General features: G+C 40.6%; 3 protein-coding genes across 9 annotated transcripts; 1 reads left to right on the forward strand and 2 right to left on the reverse strand.

Moving 5' to 3' along the window:
* Window positions 1-1767: 1767 nt before the first annotated feature.
* Window positions 1768-4469, reverse strand: zdhhc11 (zinc finger DHHC-type containing 11). Its single transcript, XM_070911853.1, has 10 exons — window positions 4251-4469; window positions 3584-3762; window positions 3368-3469; window positions 3145-3269; window positions 2855-3010; window positions 2644-2756; window positions 2511-2560; window positions 2326-2389; window positions 2160-2238; window positions 1768-1910 (listed from the first exon to the last, which is right to left on the reverse strand). Exons 1-10 carry the CDS (start codon window positions 4467-4469, stop codon window positions 1768-1770), a joined length of 1230 nt encoding a protein of 409 aa, XP_070767954.1.
* Window positions 4470-6113: 1644 nt separating this feature from the next.
* Window positions 6114-12634, reverse strand: brd9 (bromodomain containing 9). Of its 7 annotated transcripts, XM_070911911.1 has the most exons (18): window positions 12503-12634; window positions 11588-11808; window positions 11449-11493; window positions 11141-11228; window positions 10977-11034; window positions 9926-10070; window positions 9710-9820; window positions 8983-9170; window positions 8889-8924; window positions 8716-8848; window positions 8453-8528; window positions 8251-8346; window positions 8003-8135; window positions 7790-7901; window positions 7586-7631; window positions 7388-7486; window positions 6631-6801; window positions 6114-6394 (listed from the first exon to the last, which is right to left on the reverse strand). In XM_070911911.1, the coding sequence occupies exons 1-18, from the start codon at window positions 12549-12551 to the stop codon at window positions 6294-6296; spliced, it is 1908 nt and encodes a 635-aa protein (XP_070768012.1). In that variant the 5' UTR covers window positions 12552-12634; the 3' UTR covers window positions 6114-6293. The 7 variants fall into 7 exon arrangements, with proteins under 7 accessions (XP_070768012.1, XP_070768014.1, XP_070768011.1 ...); XM_070911913.1 differs by lacking the exon at window positions 8889-8924 and having other exon boundaries at window positions 8983-9107; XM_070911910.1 differs by lacking the exon at window positions 8889-8924.
* A 446-nt stretch (window positions 12635-13080) lies between these two features.
* On the forward strand, window positions 13081-17365 carry trip13 (thyroid hormone receptor interactor 13). The gene is made up of 13 exons (XM_070912426.1): window positions 13081-13139; window positions 13502-13661; window positions 13786-13912; window positions 14866-14921; window positions 15125-15215; window positions 15319-15391; window positions 15480-15543; window positions 15634-15720; window positions 15930-16036; window positions 16216-16369; window positions 16744-16856; window positions 16986-17055; window positions 17136-17365. The coding sequence occupies exons 1-13, from the start codon at window positions 13081-13083 to the stop codon at window positions 17229-17231; spliced, it is 1257 nt and encodes a 418-aa protein (XP_070768527.1). The 3' UTR covers window positions 17232-17365.
* The last annotated feature ends 385 nt before the right edge of the window (window positions 17366-17750 follow it).

Below are 17750 nucleotides of genomic sequence, written 5' to 3' on the forward strand. Positions count from 1 at the left end.
GAGATGGAAGACGTAAACAAAGAACATGGATGGTTTCAGATGGAGGATCATTACAGCTTCATTAATAAACAATGAACAGTGTTGAGTCCCTGTGTGTGATCGTGGGCTATAAATGAAGGAAATGTATCAGAGAGGCCAATGGTCACATACAGCAGCAATAAAAATATGTGCAGGAACAGGATGTCTTGATGGCCAGAGGGAGTTGACTCTAGGGACTACACTTCATATCGAAATGACAAATGCTCTGGGCAAAACAAATACATCCTCTCAAAAAGGATGCTGATCTTCCCAAGACTGCCCTCTGAACCTCACTCGTCCCATGTCCAGTGCACTAATGTGTTACACAACCAGCCTAATGGATGGACATTATGTAACATCTAGCCTTGCTGATGGTTCAAATGATATAGTAGTACCAAGCTCTCAGATATACAATTCAAAGTGGTAAAAACATGCATGCCTATGAGCAAAAGAAAGGGCTCAGTATAGTGACTGACTGTAACCACTTGATGACATAATAGTCCCTCTCAAGCTGCTTCAATTGCGCCCCCTTGTGGTTATTAGCAGCCTTTACTGTCAAGTGGGGCTAACGCAGTTGCCAAAACCACAGAAGTTCCTCGGTATCCATCAAACGTGTCCTGTCAAGTCAACCTTGTATGACAAATATACTGTAGGTGTATGATCATGAGGCTCAGTTTCATGAAGCACCTTTCATGAACAGAGCTGCATATCTTTTCTCTGAGCCTCTTAATTCAACTCAGGCTTCCAGCATTTGGAGCTCCTCCGAAATTTCACCTTTGATGGAAAATAATAAATCTAAGTTGTGTAATTGCAACATGGCTTAATGGTCTAACCAAAGCCTTATTTGGATTTCCATCTACAAAAGCCCTCTTCAATGCTTTGTCTTTAGCCCAACATGAATCTCAGCTATACACAAAGCTGTTGCATGTTCACACTATATGTTGCTGGCAAATCCAACCAGTAGATACCCATTCAGATTAGAATATAGACAGAAACTCAAGAGACTTGGTGGTGGGACTTTGACTGTCTATAGTGCCACTGTGTGGTCAAGTAGGCTAAAGAAAAAATATGGAGCAAACAAGAAGACGTAAATTAAAATGTTTTACTACAAAATTTAGCTAAAAAAGGTTGCTAAACAAGGCCAGCTATGTGACATCAACAGTTAATGAAAAAGCAACAGAGAGCTGAAGTGCTGTCCACTTTTCAAGCTAGCTTCTGCTCCACTACTTTAAGTTAATAGTGTATCTTGCCGTACAAGGTTCTCTCTTTGGTCACCAGATAACATGACAAGATGCTCTAATGTTACGGTCAGTAGAGTACTCGATACCCATTTGGTTTAGAATATGAGTAATAAACTCCAGTATCATGTTTCAGCTTTTCAGGAAGGTGCCAAAAAATACATCTAGCCATCCATCCTGACTCAGGGTAGTGGAACAGAGGCTAATCTGGAAGCGGGACTTTGGCTCTCCATGAGAGATAAAACAATGCTTTAAATAATTTAACTGCAGTCATAAAAACACAGTGTAGATAAAAAGGAACAAAACATAATGGCGGTTTCACAGTTATTCAGTTTGCATACAAAATGCTCACTGGACAAAAAAAAAACAAACTACTGTTCCATGAAGTCCAAAACGACCTCCGTCCTCATTAACAATGGTCCATGGTTGCGTGGCTCAGTTTCATGAAGCATATTTTTCATAATAAATAGTTCCTCACAGCAGCATAACCTGATGAACTGCCATGTAGACATCAGTTATCATCTGGAGTCATAACTGAGCTGCCCAGAGGGTCCTGCACGACAGGAACACTGTCAACAGACTTCACGCCGGCGCTCTGAGCCTCTTCATCAGTGTCAGGCTTCCAGCTTTTGATGTCGCTCATAGACATTTCCCCTTTCGGACACAGGAAACAAGAAGAAATTAGTATTATTTACAAACTGACTAATATTCTTTGGTAACCCATACTAATAAATTGTGGTGGTAGAAGTACTCATTAGTGTGAAATGTTTCCTAGGCTGTAGTTTGTAGTGTTGTATTTGTTTGTACTATATTGTGAGGCATTTCTAATTGATGCTCCTCCATCTTTGTAAATGGAGGTCGACACAAAGTGAACAGTAGTGATAAGTGCAGTCCAATACTTACTTGCTGTGTTCTCAGTGGGATTTTCTGTGCCATAATGGAAACTATGCTCTCTTTCTGCTGCTTTCTTAAAGTTCTCCAACTAGACCAAAACAGATTTTTAATTCAATATTACCCATTTGATGCATGTTAAATCATTCAAAGGAGGTATATAAGTAGGGGTGCTTACCTCATTGCATATGGACTCAGAAAGTCGGCTAGTGAGTGGGCCTTTATCGTCAAATTTGCAGGTACTGCAGGAAAACCAGAGTGGCATTAATTATCCTTTGCTACACATTTAGCTTTAATAATAATAATAATAATAATAATAATAATAATAATAATAATATTAGAACTGTAAGGAATTCATTTTACCTTGAACTCTGTGATAACGCTGGCTCACAGTCAATTGAGCTCTCTTGATTCTTTTAAACGGAAAAAAAGATGTTTTACACACATGACAGAATGAACAAGTGACTGGCGGTGAGAGGCAGAGGACAGGTCTCACCTGTGGGTTATTGATTTTCGCATCATGTGGATTTCTTGCTTCAACGTCTCGGTTTCTGGCTTCTTTTTGGCGCTGCATCTTTACATAATCGTATGTGCTTATGCCTTTATAAACTGTAAAGCCAAGAGGAGAACAAACAGTGGTGAGGATTAATGACTGGATGAGGGGAAAAGAGTCCTATCACATGTCTGTCTTGCAGATTGCGACTCACAGAGGTGAAAGTGGAAGCCCAGCAGATGACCGAGCAGCAGCAGGCAGGTGATACTCAGCATGACTGTTATGAAGGCTAATATAAGGAGACCAGCTGAACTAGTCTTTATGGGTGCTAAGGGTAAAAACACCAGCCAGGTGCCATTCCCCAGCATATCTATAGAACCAAGGAACAAAAGAAAGAAAACACAAACAGCTTTTAATGATGCAATTAACAAAAATATATTTTTTTGTAGTTTCTATGCCTTCTATTCAGACAGATAAAGGAAGATCAATATTATGGTGACTCACTGTCAAACTGTGGGGAGGTCCGTAGGCTGTTTGGATCCAGGTAATGCTGAATAAATATGAACAAGATGACAACAACGAGCAGGAAGACAGCTAGTGTAGCAGAGGACAGTGCCACAAAGAAGCACCTGAAGGCAACACACAAAGCCAGATGTTCATTTATATTTCACATCTCATTTGAATATCAGCCATGAAGCACAACAATAAATCCAAAACTTTGTCTCACCAGTAGTTTCTTCCACCCACGCAGGTGTTCAGCCATTTGCAATGGTGGTCAAAATCTTCCACACACTTGTTGCAAACACCACAGTGTTTCACTTTGGGGCCACTACATGAAGATCGATTATGTTAACATCATTACTTGTTCGTGATTGCCAAATGACAAATCTCTATTAACTTAAATAGCTAAATCATATTAGAAATGACTGCTTTGGATACATACACCTTGACATCACATAGATAGCATTGTAGGTCCTGGATGACATGCGGTTGCTTTGTCCGGTCAAAAAGCGGCATTGGACTGGAGTAGCTCTGTTTGGCCCTCACGCTGGCATCTGCTGGGTCTATAGTCACAGCAGCGATATGGGTGAAAAAGTGCAGAATAAATGCTATGCCCATCAGCTGTACACAACAAGAGTCAAGGAAAATAGCAATGACATTGGAAAAATACTGCAATATGTGATAAATATGCAATAAAGTGCAGAATGAGAAGAGGCATACAAGTATACATGGACAAGAAACTGTAAACTGCTGCACACAAGTGGATCTTTTGTGCAAGAAATAAAGTCAGTTCTGAAGAAATCGACTGTTCTCATGGCTGAGTGAAGCTTCAAGCTAAATAAACCAGTGTTGACATCATGCAGCATTCAACATGTGACAAAAACACCACTGATAGTGTGTTTTGGGCTTCTTAGAGAGCACAGAAACAGAGTCAGAGTCATGTCTGGTGTGACTGGAGCCCTTACAGACAGCCCACACAACAACATCCTTGTCTTGTCAAGCAGCAGAGACTAATGTTTGCTCCATATTCAAATCTGAAAGAAACCATTGCCGCACACTCAACAGCCGGCTACAATGACAGCAAGGCTTCAGCTGTGTGTTAAGGATACAGCATAGACCACATGGTTCCATGGCAGAGGCAGAAGAGGGATGTAGATGCCAAAGCTGACGATGGCGAGGTAACTGTACAACAGCCAGCCAATCACTTGGGAAACCTGAGGCGGCCATGACCATCCGTTCATCCTAGGAGGCTTGGAGGGGACCAGCTCATTTCTACTGCTGCCTCGCATGGGAGACGTGCGTCTCAGCCTTTGACTGAAGCAGTTCATCTAGACAGTACAAGAGGAGAATAGACACAGTCAGTTGAGAAAAAAGCTTCAAACATCCATCCACACATTACACACAATACACTCAGGTCTAGCTCCAGCAGTGTGTGGCTGCATTTGCTGGGGAAATGAGTTAGGAAAATGAGTTGAGTTAATGATAGTGACTGTTCACCCATGAACGTACACTCAGACTGCATTAGTTTTAGCTAGGTGTGCACAATACACTGGCAGTAATACAACAGCCTTAGTTTACTACAAAAGGCACCACTGCATGTAAATAACAAGGAGGATATTGTCACATATAGCCTGCAGAAAACAGCTGATCCAGAGTAAAAGGGGTTACACAAAGTGCAACATCCCTGTCTTTGTAAAGTCCCTCGCAAGTTAATCACATGTTTTGCTCTGGGCCTTATGCCTGACACAACACTTGATAAAAGTTCTACAAATAAGCTACAAACCTGGAAAGAATCAACAATATAACAAGTAAGCACATAATAATGCTTTGTGTCCATCACTGCATTAAACCTAGGAGAGAAATTCAACGCTAGTTACCGAGTAAAGAGGCAAGAAACTCCTGGCTGTTTGTCTTCCTGATAGTGGGTTTTGTTGCCTGGTTTGCTGAGCAACTAAAGCTGCTAGCTAACATTATGTTAAAGGTTGTCAGCTTCAGCTCACCCCGCATTTTGTGTTTAATTCACAAACCCAGCCCACTCGGCTATTTTATACTTTTTCGGCTTAAAATAAAACAATGAAGTCATGCCAATAATAACCTAAGTTACGGGACAACAGGTCTGCATAAAGCTTTGATCCATTAAGAATTACTTACGTTTGCCGGTGACAGCGACCATGAAATGAAAACAATGCGCTCCTGTTTAAATACACACGGAGATTTAAACCGCTTGATATCCCATGATTAGTTTGTTTGCCGGGCAGATGCTTCAGTAAGTAAAATTCACATGATGAATAAACACACAACGCCAGGACAAAGCGAAACAACTAAATAAAGCGCCAATAAACAAGGATACAGCGCTCCAACGTCCTTGGATTTGTCACCGAAGGACGTGAATCAGAAGTTGAAGACTCAACTCACTCAGCAGGTCGTCGCAGCGCTATGGAAACTGCTCTGCTGCGCATGTGCAGTACCGCTCTCTTCAAGATACCCAGCTCTTTGTTGAGGCTCTTCACTGAGTACGCATGTCGCTTGCCTATCAAACTCACTGTGATTCTTTGTCATGCTTTTAGGCCCTGGAGAATATGAGCTCCTCAAAGATAGCCAATGCTCTTCTCCCATGAGAGCAAGAGGGAACTGCAAACACAGAGATAAACACACTTCTGCTTTCAAAACTAAAGCCCTTCTTTAGTCCCGGCTTTCTTGTGTAACATTACACTGAATGTAAATGTATATTGCATGCGTATTGCTTTATTCTCACTTCCCTGTTGTGTCTTCGCATGCTGAGACAGCAAACGTTGCTCAATAAAGTCGACGGGTGGAAGTTTTGCTGCTACAGCTGGACGATCTCACAACATCCTTTAACTGCAAACGCACCAAATATGGATGAATGTTAATGGTATACAGTTCCTTGCAGCTGATAATAGTTTTTCATTTGCTTATTAAACCACACACATTTATAAATACAGGTGCAAGCATTTATTTTTAAGTGTTGCACTCATACAAAACCATACAATTACACTACAAACAGTCTGTACAATCACATTCACTCTTTAAAACGGGTCCGAGGATCCTGTTGTCTCCACAGTGTTTAAACAGTCCAAGGCCGAGTACCCAGCGCCGTTAACACCAGGATAACAAAATGGCAGTGTGTGTGGTCAGCTGTTGGCTGAGCTCTCTGGCTCCGGAGATTGCAGGAACTCGTAAGGATCATGAACCATTTCAGACTGGTCGCCGACGCCCAGGTGTGGTGGGCTCCCTACGGACAAAAGGAAACATGGTTCTTATGTTGTTACACTGGTGTTACTAATCCGGGGGAAGCAATGAAAATATTACAAAAAAGTGGAGATGTAACATTTAGTTGATGTAATATGGCGTGTTATCATACTAATGACAATAATTTGATGAACAAAAACTGTAAATTGTAATTAAAAGGCATTAGCTGTGCTCCTTTCTGAGCACCTTATCTTTTAGTCTCACTCCTATTGCAGGTACCTAAGTGGTGCTGGTCCCTCTCTGAGGCATTAGAGAGGGAGGACAGGTTGGACGAAGGTCTGGAGCCGACTCTGTCCACCTGGGCCTCCTGGAACTCCTGCAGGAGTTTGTCTGCATCATCAAAGTGCTGCTGGTTCTCCTCGTTACCTGGTTCCTTTTTCACTGTTTTACCTGATAAAGAGAGAACGTAGGTAAGATCATTGTAGGAAACTAAATGAACAAGGCACTAAAGAGTTCTAGTGAGGTTGTGGCTTGCAAGTACACATTAAAAAAAGGAGGGGAAAGGGGAAACTGTATGAGTAATATGTGCAGCCACAATTATGTACCACAGTAAAATCATGTGTGTTTTGACCTGTTCACACTAGCTTTAAGATAGCAGAGCTTTAAAGATGTTTTCTCAGAGGAAGATGGTCACAACCACCATTGAAAGCAGAAAAGACAGAGTGGAGCATCATATCCAATATTTTTGTCATGTTGCCATCAAGTAGTTTGACTGCTACGTGTTGCAAACTCTGCCTTTTAATAGGAGACTTTTAATGGGATTAACGTGTTTACATGGGCATTATCCCTTCAATACTGAGGCTCCACACATCTTACTCTCAGTATGCTCACTATGAGCCTTATCACATTAACATAATGCAAGTTAAGCATTCACATGGATTCCACTTTACTAATTTTACTACCTTAATCAGTTTATGATGGGATTATTGGTGTACATGTAAATGCAGCCACTCTGAGTGCTGATGGGGATAACCACCTAATGAGTTCAGCATGGATATGTCCAGAGACATATCAGGATAGTTCTTCATTGACATGAAGTCCAGGACTGAGCCGCTCTCTCCCAGGCCAGTGCCATCTGCCATCTGAACAAAAACACACAGTGTCAATCAGGCAGTCGAGGAGCTATTTAAATGTACCATCCCGTTTAACAAACTACAGTGTACCTGCATGTCACAGATGTTGGATTTGGTTTCATCAGGTTTCAGCATCATGTTTCTTTTCTGAAATTTAAAATAAGCATCACACACACACACACATAATAGGCCTACATGACAGAAACCAGACTGTTGTAGAATTGACAACCCCAGAGACTGAGAGGATGATGGAAGTAATGTGTGCAAAACTGCATGTTGGTGTATATTAAGCACAAGTCAGATACCTGTCGGATTTGACTGACAGCTTTAACGTGATCGCCTGCTGTCATCTTGTCCAGAAGCCCGTCGACCCAATGCTTCGTGACACTTCCGCAGCCCTTGACAAACTCCTGTATGCTTGGGGTTGAAAGTGAACACATTTCAAGCATTAGAAACATTTTCTTTTCACTAAATCATTTCAAACCTAAGTTTAACCTATGACAGACAAGCACCCCTACCTGAGAGCACATTGTACCCCTGTGTCATCTCCATAGGCTGAATAGAGCATGTCCACCTCATCAGTCAGTAGGTCTGGAAAGACGGAGTTCTTCTGAAGGCTTTGAATGTTGTAGGCACTGCTCAGAAACGTTACTACACGGAGCAAGAAAAAAGAACAATCTATTATAAGCCAGCAATTGTTATTAATCGGATGAGACAATTAAAATGACTATGAATTAAATCAACAAAAGTGCACTTCATGACATACCTTTGTGTCTCCTGTCATCTTTGAAACCCAAGGTTGTTAATCCAGGCAGAAGCTTATTTGACAGAGAGCTCAGGTCCACTTTATGAGTCTCCTCTTCTGCAAAACACGAAGAACAATTTGCTTCTTTCTCACATATAACACTAATGTAGTGTAGATCTTGTGTGAACACAGGGTTTTGAAAGACTACACAATGATAACAAACCTTCTGCATCAGGATCCAGCTGATTTACAACAGTATATACAAGAGAACTGTCTTGCTCTTTACGTAAGAAGCCCATCTGAAAACACAAAACAGAGAAAATATATTGACAATGCAAACTACAATGACAAGAAGTAAAGCCCACAGACCTAAATGCTTCAACAACATACCTTGGTCAGACCTGACTACCACTTTGTCATACATACCTATAGCTGGTAGAAACATTATGTGTGAATGGAAAAGTATACTCAGTAAGTAAAGAAAACCTTCGAGTTGGGCATGTATCTGTTGATCCGATCCCGAGCTTCATCTGCAGAATGCTCAACCAGCGCCAGAACATGCTCCTCTGCTGTGCTGTCAGTCAAGCTGCAAGCATTTCCCTCTGGTTCATACAGGTAACTGAAATAACAGAAGAGACAGTGTTACCGGATCATTATACTGACAGGATGCTGAATCACAGGACATCAACCATTTCCTACAGGCCTTTTCTGGCTCCATTTAACTCCATAATCATTTATACAAATAAGGAATACCTGATGACTTCCTTCATGTCTTTGACTGGTTGTTTCTTGGACTTCTTTGCCGATTCCACTGGGATGGGGATTATCTCTGGCGGAGGTATATCAGCTGTAAGGTCTTCATCTCCCAAAATGGCTGCCTGTTGGGTGTAGTCCATATCTTGCATGAAAGACATGCTGCGCTTTAGAGCCAACAGCCGTTCCTGTGCACAGGGCAGAGGAAAAAGAGACATTTAACTTTGTCTGCTTAAATGGCAAAATATGGATAGGGACAGCAGACGGAGTTTGGAATCCACCCATGGCCAGTTGACACTGACATTAGTGACTGACCTGACTTTGTTTTCGTTACTACCAAATTAGTTTTATTTGTATGTGTGGCTCATAATGCTCAGCTGCTGGGAATTTGTCAATAGTGCTTTGAATATATTCCATTACACACTGTATATGGAGCAGCACCATGATTTGACTCTAGGTGACATCATTACTGCTGTTCATCTCGAACGTATTCAAACTCACAAAGTAAGTGCACAATTATGGAAATATATTTTCTCTTAAAGGGATCAACACAAAGCAAATCACTTAGATCCCTCGTTTGGAAGTGTCTCAGTTAATGACTTTTCAATCAAGTCAAACCACTAGACAGCCAACATCGACAAAGCTGGTGTGAAATGGATAAGATGGATGGGTTACAAAAACATATAGTATAAGAAATGATTATTTTCATTCCATTTGGCCTCATTACCTTGCTCATCATCTTGAATCCTGTATGGAGCAGTTTCTTAGCAGCCTTGTAATAGACGGTCTCTGGCCGGTTGTACACCATGGCATTGTCACACATCAGTTTAAAGTCCGCCTGAAAGTGTTCAAATAGGTATGAGGGCAAACTTTACAATATTCTCAAAGGAAAATACATATTCACCATCTCAACTCTCTCTTTACGTTGAAAAAGTATCCTCACCTTGAATTCTGTAACTGTGTTGTACTCATTGTCACTAATCTTGTCTTTCATGGTGCTGAAGTCCATCGGATGTTTGATGATCATTGAGTAACCAGGAGCAATCGCATCCGTTACTGGAAATGAGAAAAATCCGTGGGGGTCTTTCCTGGAAAGACAAGTGATGCGCCATCAGTGTTATTCAGTACAGCACCAACATTTACATTTCTTAGACTTGTCTTTTTGAGTGCAGGTGTTCTCCTCTGATCATGCCGGAGCACGTTATCTGTCAGGTCAATATGATCAATATGAATAGATCTTACTTGTGCTGTGATTTGATGAACCAAACTGCATCGTAACATGGCCTGATTTATGTTTGGTCAGATGTTGTCCAAGTGTTGATAGCAATCTATGGCTAATACATTCGCAAGTTAAACAACTGGACTCACCCTCCACTATTTCAAAGAATAGTGTATAATAAAAGCTCATGTCTGTGTTCCAATCATAATAATAAATGCTCATATAGACTAAAGACCAAAAGCCTACAGTCGGTAAAGGCCGCAATGTTTATGGCACCCTACAATACTTAGCGTGTAGGTGTTGCATGGAACAAACAACAAATGCACATTCTGCTATTCTTAGACACTTACAGGGTCTAGAGGTAAGTCTGTCTGATCTGTCAATTGGCCCATGGGACAAGCTGCATGCAAATGTGACATTTTGACCTAGAGTGGTGTAAAAATGAAAGCTCAAAGAGTGTCCAAACCTTTATCTTTTGGGAAGTGTGACTGTGTTCAGTATATTTCGTGGCAATATATGCATTAATCTATGATATTTCTTATGTAATGTGCTAAATGATGTTCATGTTAGAGGAAAAGGGGTTCCCCAAAAACATCAGGATTCATTCTCAGGAACAAGTATCAGCCTTATCCTTAACCTTTACTTAAGCCTTAGTCTTTATGCTTCTGGATCTTTAAAGTATTGACTGTGATCTAGTTAAAACTCTTCAAGAAGGCCTTCAGAAGGCCGACATTACAGGTGGACACGGCAATTAGACTGAATCAGTGTTCCTCACCTCTGCAACTGCCTCAAGAAGTGCTCCAGCAGTTGTTGACGAGGAGTGCACTCATTCTCTGCATTGGGCAAATATAAAAAATACAAATATCTATTAACACATTAACAAATGAATAACATCATATTTGCTTGCCAAAAAATTTCCTCACAGACTGGCATTCTCACCTTGTTGTGTCCTGCATGATCGGACCGGCCTGTCTCCTTGCTGTTCTACTTCCACCTTCACATTGGGGTGAAACTCCTCCACTTCAGGCTCTATTTCAAACTCTCTCTCTCGCTCTTTCTTCTTTTTCTTCTCTTCCGGCTGATGAGATACAGTCATTATGTGAGGGACTTGCCAGCAAAATCATTAAGAATGTATTGGTCACATTCTCAGGCAGTGTACTTACCTCTAATCCAATACTTATACTCTTTGGCAATGTGAAAGGTTCAACAGGCACACCAGCACTGGTGGCAGCTATAGCAGCTGCTGCCTCAGATTCATTCTGCTCCCGCTCTCTCTTCTTCCTCTTTTCCTCCTGTAGGAAGGGATGAAAGGATGAAAGCCAGTTTTCACTTGTAGTGGCAAAATTGCAGGTGCTAGAAAGGTAGAATGTTCTTTTATATACTAACCTTCCGCCGTCTTCTGTCCTCATCATCCACATATTTGTCTTTATCCTTTTCAGACTTTTTCTTCTTCTTCTTCTTTTTCTCTTTGTGGCGTTCTCGTTCGTGGTCTGATCTGTCATCGTAGTAGCTGGAGTCATGGCCCGAACCAGAGAGCTCCGTCACCTCACTTCCTCCAACTTTGAGCACAAGCTTCAGGGGCTTCTCAAGAGCCTTGTCCTCATAGTCTACAAACACAACACACAAGATCAAGGTGATAGTTGAGATAGAAATCATGGTACAAGGTGAAAAGATGTGGGAGGGTATGTGGAATGATGTTGACATTAGTATAGCTGGAATACTATAAGTTTTGTCTGATATTACTTCAGACACCAAATAGGTTGTGTATTGTAAAAAGAGTAGACGTAATAAGCTGCAGCTTCTCTGTCTGTAGAAAATATTCTACTGTATATTGAGATAAGGTTGTGTTGTGCAGCACAGCTGTTTTGTCGGAGGTAATCCTAGAGCTGGTGTTTTTGCTGAACTGGATATGAAATGAATTACGGATCAAATTAAATCAAAATTTTAAAACCATAATACATCAATCAGTTAGATACACAGTCAGATATAACTTAACTAACTTGGTGACTTAACTATAGATTACTAGCACAGCAAAAAAAAAACAAAGAATATGTAATATATAGAATTATAACAAACGGATCAACTCAGGATTTTAGCAGGACATTGTACCAACAGCAGCTGAAAAGTAGAGCAGAGGGATGTGTAGCGTGTTGATATATTTGGGTAGATCTTTTACAAAAAAACTATGCAAACCTGCTGTATTTGCCAGTTGAACTAGCCAGCTAAGCTAAGGTAGCTAACGTAAAGCTAGCTGGAACAAAAGCGGTGCGGTAACTAATAGTAAAATGTGCACTCAGGTACCATCAACTGTTCTCCACTCGGGCTTATTTTTCTTGTGTTTTTTCCCCATATCTCCGTATTTATATCCGAAGTCTTCTGTTTATTCCAACTATGTTGTCACTGGTCACTTGCGTTACCCTGGTTGTAACAAACATTTGCAACAAGAAAGCTAGCGGCAGGCGGATGTGATACCCAAAACAAATGATGTATTTCCGGTGTAAGAAATCAGCGCGCTGAATTCGAGTGACTGTCGGCTTTCTGACAGCACAGCGGACCATCGATAGTTTCTTGGATACCACAACTTTGGTTGATGCAAGTAATCAGATTGATAACGTGAATGGTGTAAGGTATGGTTTTGGTTTTGTCGATGTAGCAAACTGTTTACCTTTAATCTTTGAGGGATGTTAACGTTAGCCAGCTATGTTAGCTAGCAACAACATCGCCAACTTGCCTAGCAAACGAAATGGAAATGTGCCTTTCTGTTAAACAAACTTATGCGTTGAGTACAAGACTGAACATTACCGAAGTTAACCACTATATGCGAGGAATGCTGCTTTTAAATCAATGAATGTTGCTCTGACGTGCACAGTTTTACAGGAATGGAGGTGGGAAACCAGAAACAAGACATCCATGTGGAGGTCCATGTTAAATCTCACAGGTGGGTTTGCTGGGCAGGTCAAAACATGTCAGTGAATACACGTATGGAGTCCAGAACAAACCACAGATCTTACCAAGAATGCAGAAAGCTTTCACACACGCTTAAATACAGTTTAACTATCCACAATCTCTAACCTTTAAGAGTAAGCGATGAGTAACATGTTTTTGGTAGTTTGTGTCAGCCGACTCTTCAACAACTGAATAAAATGCATTAGGAAAATGCCTGAAATGACTTATAAGAGTTTAGTAAGAATATTCATATTGGTATTGGTATGCTATCAGCCACCACAGGTGGGAAAATAAGCAGTTATTGTCCTAATGATAACAAAATTGTAATTCTTTCCATTCTTGTTCATATTTCAGCACAGCTAAACTGTCTGAGGTGAAGATGCATGTTCTGGCTCTACTGAATCGCCACAGCATGGTTTTTGGAAACTACAGATGGACCGAGTTTGATGAAGACTTCCTACAGAAACATGTGGAATCTGTGGCTCTAGTTGATGTCGAGGAAATGGTCACACAAGTCTGTTATTTTGCTTTGTGAATATTTACAATCATCTATACCATTGGGGTATTTTTCAAAAACAAGTAATAATGCTTTGCAGTTGTTTATTTGTTCTTTTTTATGAACTTTTTCCCCCATTCAGCCCCTTGATTTGAATAGCTGCGCTGTCTCCGTTCACATCTTCACTCTGAATGAGGACGGACCCAGCATGCTCAGTCTGGAGGAGGATGAGGAGCTTTCAGCAGCCAATCACTGGTTGCTGCCAGCAGGTGACACTGGACATTGAATAGAACATCATGATGAGAAAATCTTTCTTAGTTTGATTTATTTTCAGTTATTTCAAGTCAGGCTACACTTGATATAGGAAGCAATCATTTTACAGTGTAAACCTACTGGTTATTGTTTAGGCATGCAATGTATTATTCAGTATGACTTGATGTCATATAACTTGATATTCAAAATATTGAAGTATGAAACGCACTCCCTGTAGGCTTCAAAGTTGGCTGTAAAAAGAGTTGCTGTGCTCAGCTTGAAATCATGCGTTCATGCTGTCCATCTTATGCTCAGTATTTTACCGACTGTCATATTTTCACCAAAATATGGCAAAATACACTGCTTCTCTCTGTCCTCATGCATGACCTTGCCGAGCTCACAAGGGGGCGCCTGTGGTAAAAATATGAGTGTTTGGAACATATGAACAGTATGAATTATAGCCCGACTGGTATTGGATCTTTAAGGCCAATATTGACATAGATATTTGAGAGTTTAAAAAAATCTGATAATGATATATCGACCAATGGTAAAGAAAAAAAAAAAGTAACATAAACAAAGATTATTGATACAGAGACTGTTTCTAAATGACCTCAAAACTAGTTTGGCATTTCTGTACAGCAATTACTTGTTATTTACTGGCCAACATGTTATGGCGAAAACTTGTTTTATAACCACCTTTTAAGCCTACAAGAGATAAGTATTCTATAATCGAAAGAAAGATCAAGGCTGGGTCAAACATTCATTTAAAGGCACAGGTACAATAATAATGGTAAACATGTCATATTTTCTTTATGTTTAATAATTTAAATTCTAATCTATTAGAATGGTGAACATTCTGTATGTTTGTTGTATATATTTGTTGCTTGAAAGACCTTCTTTTCTTTTCCCTCATTACAATTCAACCTTATCTGAATATATCCCCTAAAATGACCTGCTCTCTTTTTAACAGCTGAATTCCATGGGATTTGGGAGAGTCTGGTATATGAGAGTGGAGTCAAAACCCAGGTAAAAAATATATATGATAGCAGTTAAAGGTACTATATGTAACAATTTACATGTATTAATCTGACTGTCGTTCACTTAACGGCCCCTGGTTTAGTAACAAGGACTTTCTGAAAACTCCACATAGAATCTTTAAGAGATGAGGGGAAATTATTACATAACTCTTTCACGCTGCTAAACTTCACATTGTTTTCATTTTTCTTCAGCTCCTGGATTATGTCACAACAACAATTTACTTCTCAGACAAAAATGTCGACAGCAACCTGATTTCGTGGAACCGTGTTGTGCTGCTTCATGGTGAAAAACTAAAGATACACGTTCCTTTTTATTGGTTGATGTCATGTCAGAGATAGTGTGCGTAAAATAACTGATTTATCACTTTGTGTATGCCCACACTCAGGACCTCCAGGCACGGGGAAGACGTCACTGTGCAAAGCTCTTGCCCAGAAGCTGTCAATCAGACTGTCGAGTCGGTGAGACAAAACCCCATTTTAGTGTAACCGCTTCAGCAGTATCTACACCTGTTCTTTTCATTTCAAAATACACTCCCTCTCCCTGCAGGTATTCTTATGGGCAATTTGTTGAGATAAACAGCCACAGCCTGTTCTCAAAGTGGTTCTCAGAGGTACACCTGGCTCCTTTTTATGTCAAATTGTTCAGTTGCAGGATGGAACGGATATTATTTTTTATCGCTAATCATACCTCTTTGTTACAGAGTGGTAAGCTGGTCACAAAGATGTTTCAAAAGATCCAACAACTGATTGATGACAAAGATGCTCTTGTGTTTGTTCTGATTGATGAGGTAAAAAAAAATCAGCTTCTTGGAAATTAACTTGATATTGGAATCGGTTTTATCTGAGTACATTCCTTAATAGATTTTGCTTCCAGATTCACTGAAATAAAACAGAAGACCTTCTTGTTCACTTGTTGTACCTTAGTTATCTCATGTTCAGGAGTGTCTCTGCTGTGACTCAGGCTCTTCCTTTTGTGAACCTGTTTCATGGTGGTTAGGTGGAGAGTCTGACAGCAGCTAGGAATGCCTGCCAGGCAGGAACAGAGCCCTCTGACGCCATCCGAGTGGTCAACTCTGTTCTCACTCAACTGGACCAGATCAAACGGTCAGGAAGTAGGCTCTCTTGTAGCATATGATACCAGAAGCCCGAGTTTTACATTCTTACAATCAATTTCTCATCTCATCTCAACTCCTAATTACTGTTTTCACTGATAAATCTTTCCATCAGACTTTTGTTTTGTCCTATTTACACAAGTTTTGTGTGGACTTTTTGTCTCATTTCAGACATTCCAACGTTGTGATCCTGACGACCTCCAACGTGACCGAGAAGATAGACTTGGCGTTTGTGGACAGAGCTGACATCAAGCAGTACATCGGACCTCCATCTGAGAAGGGCATCTACAACATCTACCTCTCCTGCCTGGAGGAGCTGATGAAGGTGACCAAAACAATCTAGCAAAACATCGTTTTATTATTTTTTTAATTATTCATCATTGAATATGCAAAACACATCTGCCCTAACAAGTCTTACCTCCGTGTTCAAACTTTGGAGTTTATTTTATGGATACGATGATTCTACTTAATTCACAGGGGATTGTCTTTGTAGAAATGAGGGTCAACAGCAGGACACCCGACCCCAGTTCCTCCCAATGTTTAGGCCAGCACCTTGCATGGTAGCTTGCGACCATCAGTGTGTTTTGGATGAGTGAATGAAAGGAAAATTGTTACCCACTTTGGATAAAATGGCTACATAAATGCAGTCCATTTGCCAGTCTATTCTCTGCTATGCTTCATAATGTGTGATATGTGCAGTGCCAGGTCATCTACCCGCGGCAGCAGCTGTTTACCCTGTTTGAGCTCGAGACAATGGGCTTTGCAGAGAGTGAGGTGTCCGAACACAGTCTGAGCCTGAGGAACATTGCTCTGTGAGTAGAGCCAGCCATAATGCAATAGCACCCAAATCACACTGTCTCTGTGCTGTAATCATAACATCCAGTGCCAGTGAGAACTGAAACAGCCAGAGGCTAATGCTTTGTTTTTCTTTCCATTTCCAGAAAAAGCAAAGGATTGAGTGGAAGAGCACTCAGGAAGTTACCATTTCTAGCCCACGCACTGTTTGTAAAGGTAAGTATTTGATTTTGTTCTACGGGGTGTAGGGGAAAAAAGAGTCAGATCGTTTTTTAATGTAGTTTGTTTGCCTGCAGACACCGACAGTGACTCTTGAGAGGTTTCTGGAGGCTATGGACCAAGCAGTGGATAAACAAAAGGAGGAAAAAGCTAACCTAGTCAACGGTGTCTGAACTTATTACAATGCCCAAAGGCTGACACGCGATTGTTTATGAGCTCTCCATCCTATGCCTTGTTTGTTTGCAGGAAAATCCTTACATCTTTTTCTAAAGCTTAATCAGTTCATTTGGAAGCGATATGTTGAATATATTGGCAAGTTTTAACAAATGCTATCGCATAACATAAGCTTATGCTATAACATAAGTCTTTATTCAGGTAATTTTGGTGGTGCTACTACCTTTTAAAAGACCAAATCCATGTTGGTTTCAGTATCGGCTGTTTGGTTTAAGATGGAGTACCCAATGCTTGAATTTTGTATGTACTATTAACGTAAGTGTTTACTCTGTTCTTAGTTTCAAAGTGATATTTTTATGTAACATGCAGCTTTAACCTTCTTTTTGCTCCCATGTTAAAGGGATAGTTCAGATTTGTATTTGCGTGAATTATTGGCATCAGCGTTGATATCACTGCCTACGCATTAGCTCAGATTTTGTTGGAGATATCCCATTGAGATGGCTGCATGTCAGGCAGAA

The sequence above is a fragment of the Enoplosus armatus genome, chromosome 9, assembly GCF_043641665.1.
Source record: "Enoplosus armatus isolate fEnoArm2 chromosome 9, fEnoArm2.hap1, whole genome shotgun sequence".
Classification (NCBI taxonomy): Eukaryota; Metazoa; Chordata; class Actinopteri; order Centrarchiformes; family Enoplosidae; genus Enoplosus; species Enoplosus armatus.

What these genes read in the sequence shown, in the direction of transcription:
- brd9 (XM_070911908.1), bottom strand. Translation starts at nt 12,551, where the DNA reads ATGGGGAAAAAACACAAGAAAAATAAGCCCGAGTGGAGAACAGTTGAT. An exon ending in ACACAGTTACAGAATTCAAG is followed by an intron (nt 9,821 to 9,925) that starts GTGAGGATACTT and finishes GAACACTTTCAG; the next exon opens with GCGGACTTTAAACTGATGTG. An exon ending in GACATGAAGGAAGTCATCAG is followed by an intron (nt 8,849 to 8,982) that starts GTATTCCTTATT and finishes CTGTTATTTCAG; the next exon opens with TTACCTGTATGAACCAGAGG.
- zdhhc11 (XM_070911853.1), bottom strand. Translation starts at nt 4,469, where the DNA reads ATGAACTGCTTCAGTCAAAGGCTGAGACGCACGTCTCCCATGCGAGGC. An exon ending in GGGCTTCCACTTTCACCTCT is followed by an intron (nt 2,757 to 2,854) that starts GTGAGTCGCAAT and finishes TTGGCTTTACAG; the next exon opens with TTTATAAAGGCATAAGCACA. An exon ending in TCCCACTGAGAACACAGCAA is followed by an intron (nt 1,911 to 2,159) that starts GTAAGTATTGGA and finishes TGTGTCCGAAAG; the next exon opens with GGGAAATGTCTATGAGCGAC.
- trip13 (XM_070912426.1), top strand. Translation starts at nt 13,081, where the DNA reads ATGGAGGTGGGAAACCAGAAACAAGACATCCATGTGGAGGTCCATGTT. An exon ending in CCGTGTTGTGCTGCTTCATG is followed by an intron (nt 15,216 to 15,318) that starts GTGAAAAACTAA and finishes GCCCACACTCAG; the next exon opens with GACCTCCAGGCACGGGGAAG. An exon ending in TGTTTGTTCTGATTGATGAG is followed by an intron (nt 15,721 to 15,929) that starts GTAAAAAAAAAT and finishes CATGGTGGTTAG; the next exon opens with GTGGAGAGTCTGACAGCAGC.